At 42.9% G+C, this 2,218-nt stretch overlaps 1 protein-coding gene across 1 annotated transcript; it reads right to left on the bottom strand.

Annotated features, from left to right (window-relative positions):
- On the bottom strand, nt 1-1,725 carry LOC128195272 (uncharacterized). Its single transcript, XM_052872507.1, has one exon. It carries the CDS (start codon nt 1,723-1,725, stop codon nt 1-3), a length of 1,725 nt encoding a protein of 574 aa, XP_052728467.1.
- Nucleotides 1,726-2,218: the final 493 nt, after the last annotated feature.

The raw sequence follows: 2,218 nt of genomic DNA, 5'->3' as shown, positions 1-2,218 counted from the left end.
TCAATGTACTCCTCCATTTTTTTTTATCATGGAGCGATGCTCTTCTTCGGCCTCTACCAGCTTCCAACGCTCTTGGTTCATATCTGTCTCAAAAGACAAGGCCATTTCCTTCATCTCATGTCCCGCCTTTTCTACTTGAACCTGCGCTTCTCTTAGTCTCTTCAGAGCCTCTCGTTTATCTCTTTTAGCCTCTTCGTAGAGGAGCTTCCATTGTTTTCCTTCTTCTAATGCTGAGTTCTTTTCCTCCACTCTCATGGCCAGTTCTTCGCTTGCGGTTAAGAGGTCCTGTTTCAATTGGAATGCATAAACTCTTTCAGCCTTTTGACTTTGGACAATTTCTTCATAGGCCTGTGCTTTTTCTTCTTTATCATTCCTCGTATCAACCAAATCATTGCGCACAGTCTGCAATTCTTTTCCTAACCTATCATTCTGCTCCCTCAGTTTTTTCATCTCTATCTTCAATTGCTTCACCTCATCACTTTCTAGTTCTTGGGATGGCCCTTCGTTAGCTAGCTGATGAACGATCGGTTTGAAAGGCAATTTGACTTCCTTTACCCTTTCCCAAATCCAGGTGTGATAATTAATTTTGTCGTCCATCACCCCCAATCTTAAATCCTTTTCTGCTCGCATAACATTTTCCCAAGCACTTCTGACTTTCCTCAATATTTCAGTGAAGTGCCCATCCTCATAATAGATGAACAACGTTGTAAGGTATTCCGGCGAGGGTGCCCCTTTCATGGGACGTCCGAATTGCCTTTGAACCAAAATAGGGTTATAATTTATGCAATATCGGGTACCTATGAGGGGTACATTGGAAAATGGGCTACAATAATGGATAGAGGGCTTAGTTTCAAGCCAAGGGAGACGCCATCTTACTTTTCCTCCATTCAAACTGGCAAAGAATTGGGCCCATTCATTCCCTCCTTTGTCTTTGAGCCCCTGGTGTGAAGGATCTTCCGTCGGACGCCTGATATCACCCGACCGCTTACACAGACGCGCAGTCATCCACACATACAACGCCGATAGACAGCAAAGTATTTTCTTCCCTTTTCTCTCGTGGCAAAAACTCATGGTCCCATAAACATCCGCAAGGACCGTTGTTACGGGATTCTCGGATCTCGTCTTTTTTGCCACGAAAACATCAATAGCGGTATAATCCACAAAGCCCTCTACTTTAGGAAACAACACGATGCCATACACGGTAAGAGCTAACACGTCCATGAAAGTCTCCCAATCTTCCCCCTCTGCTAGATAATGCAAGTGCTGCTCCAAAAATCCTTGTGTCAGTCCACGTACTTGATTCCTTGTTACCAACCTGTCTTCAAGTTCTTTGGGATGTAGTTTCATTATGGCAGCAATAGTCGCGATAGAGGCATGATGTTCCAAATGCTGATATGGCGTGGTATCCTCAAGTGGCATTCCCAGAATGTGCTCAAACTCCTCTATAGTTGGTGCTAGCTGAAAATCTTGAAAGGTGAAGCATCTTAGCGGGGAATCATAATACTGTGCGAAGGCTGTGACAGCAGGCGACGACACTTCTACCTCCATCAGACTCAACAGGTTACCATATCTCTTCTTAAAGGTTTGTCTCTTTATGGTTTTTAGCCTTCTGCCCAACTTTATCAGACTTGTCAAGTTTCCACCGTGAGTCTTCAGATGAGATTTATTTCTTAACATGAGGGACTCAGTATGTTGTGTAGCACCAGATCTTATATCGACTTCCATCTTCGCGATATCAAGTGAATACTGGATGATTTCCCCTAAAATTAGCATGTTACCGAATGATGCATAGTAAAGTGAGGTAAAATAAAATGATTAACAAAAATGCATGCACAACATGAGAATGCAAAAACATTATTATTTATATTTTTTTTTTGAAATAGAATGAACAGTATGAGGGTTAAAGGAATACACATTTCTCCCTTCGTGGCCTATCAAAGGTTGAATGACTAAAGTTCTAAGGCCAAATATATGCACTCACAAGGACAGCTTCCTAATGCTTAAGTCAGGCCACCAGAACTATGGCTCTTTTCACTGTTTCTCCACAACAGTCAGAGTAATCAACTAGATGTGGAGACACAAATGAAAAGAACAGACTCTGGCTGGGGTTCTCACGATAGCCAAACAGGAAGTACATCCCAGAGTGACACCGCTACACAACCCCTCTATTTCTAAGTTGCGCTCAGACCCGGGTATAGGGCCTCACTCATGATATGCA

This window comes from Vigna angularis, chromosome 2 (assembly GCF_016808095.1).
Source record: "Vigna angularis cultivar LongXiaoDou No.4 chromosome 2, ASM1680809v1, whole genome shotgun sequence".
In the NCBI taxonomy this organism is placed as follows: domain Eukaryota; kingdom Viridiplantae; phylum Streptophyta; class Magnoliopsida; order Fabales; family Fabaceae; genus Vigna; species Vigna angularis.
The sequence above is the reverse complement of the archived record's forward strand: the minus strand, read 5'-3'. Positions and strand labels throughout refer to the sequence as shown.

Coding starts and splice junctions, on each gene's coding strand:
- LOC128195272 (XM_052872507.1), bottom strand. CDS start 1,725: ATGGAAGTCGATATAAGATCTGGTGCTACACAACATACTGAGTCCCTC.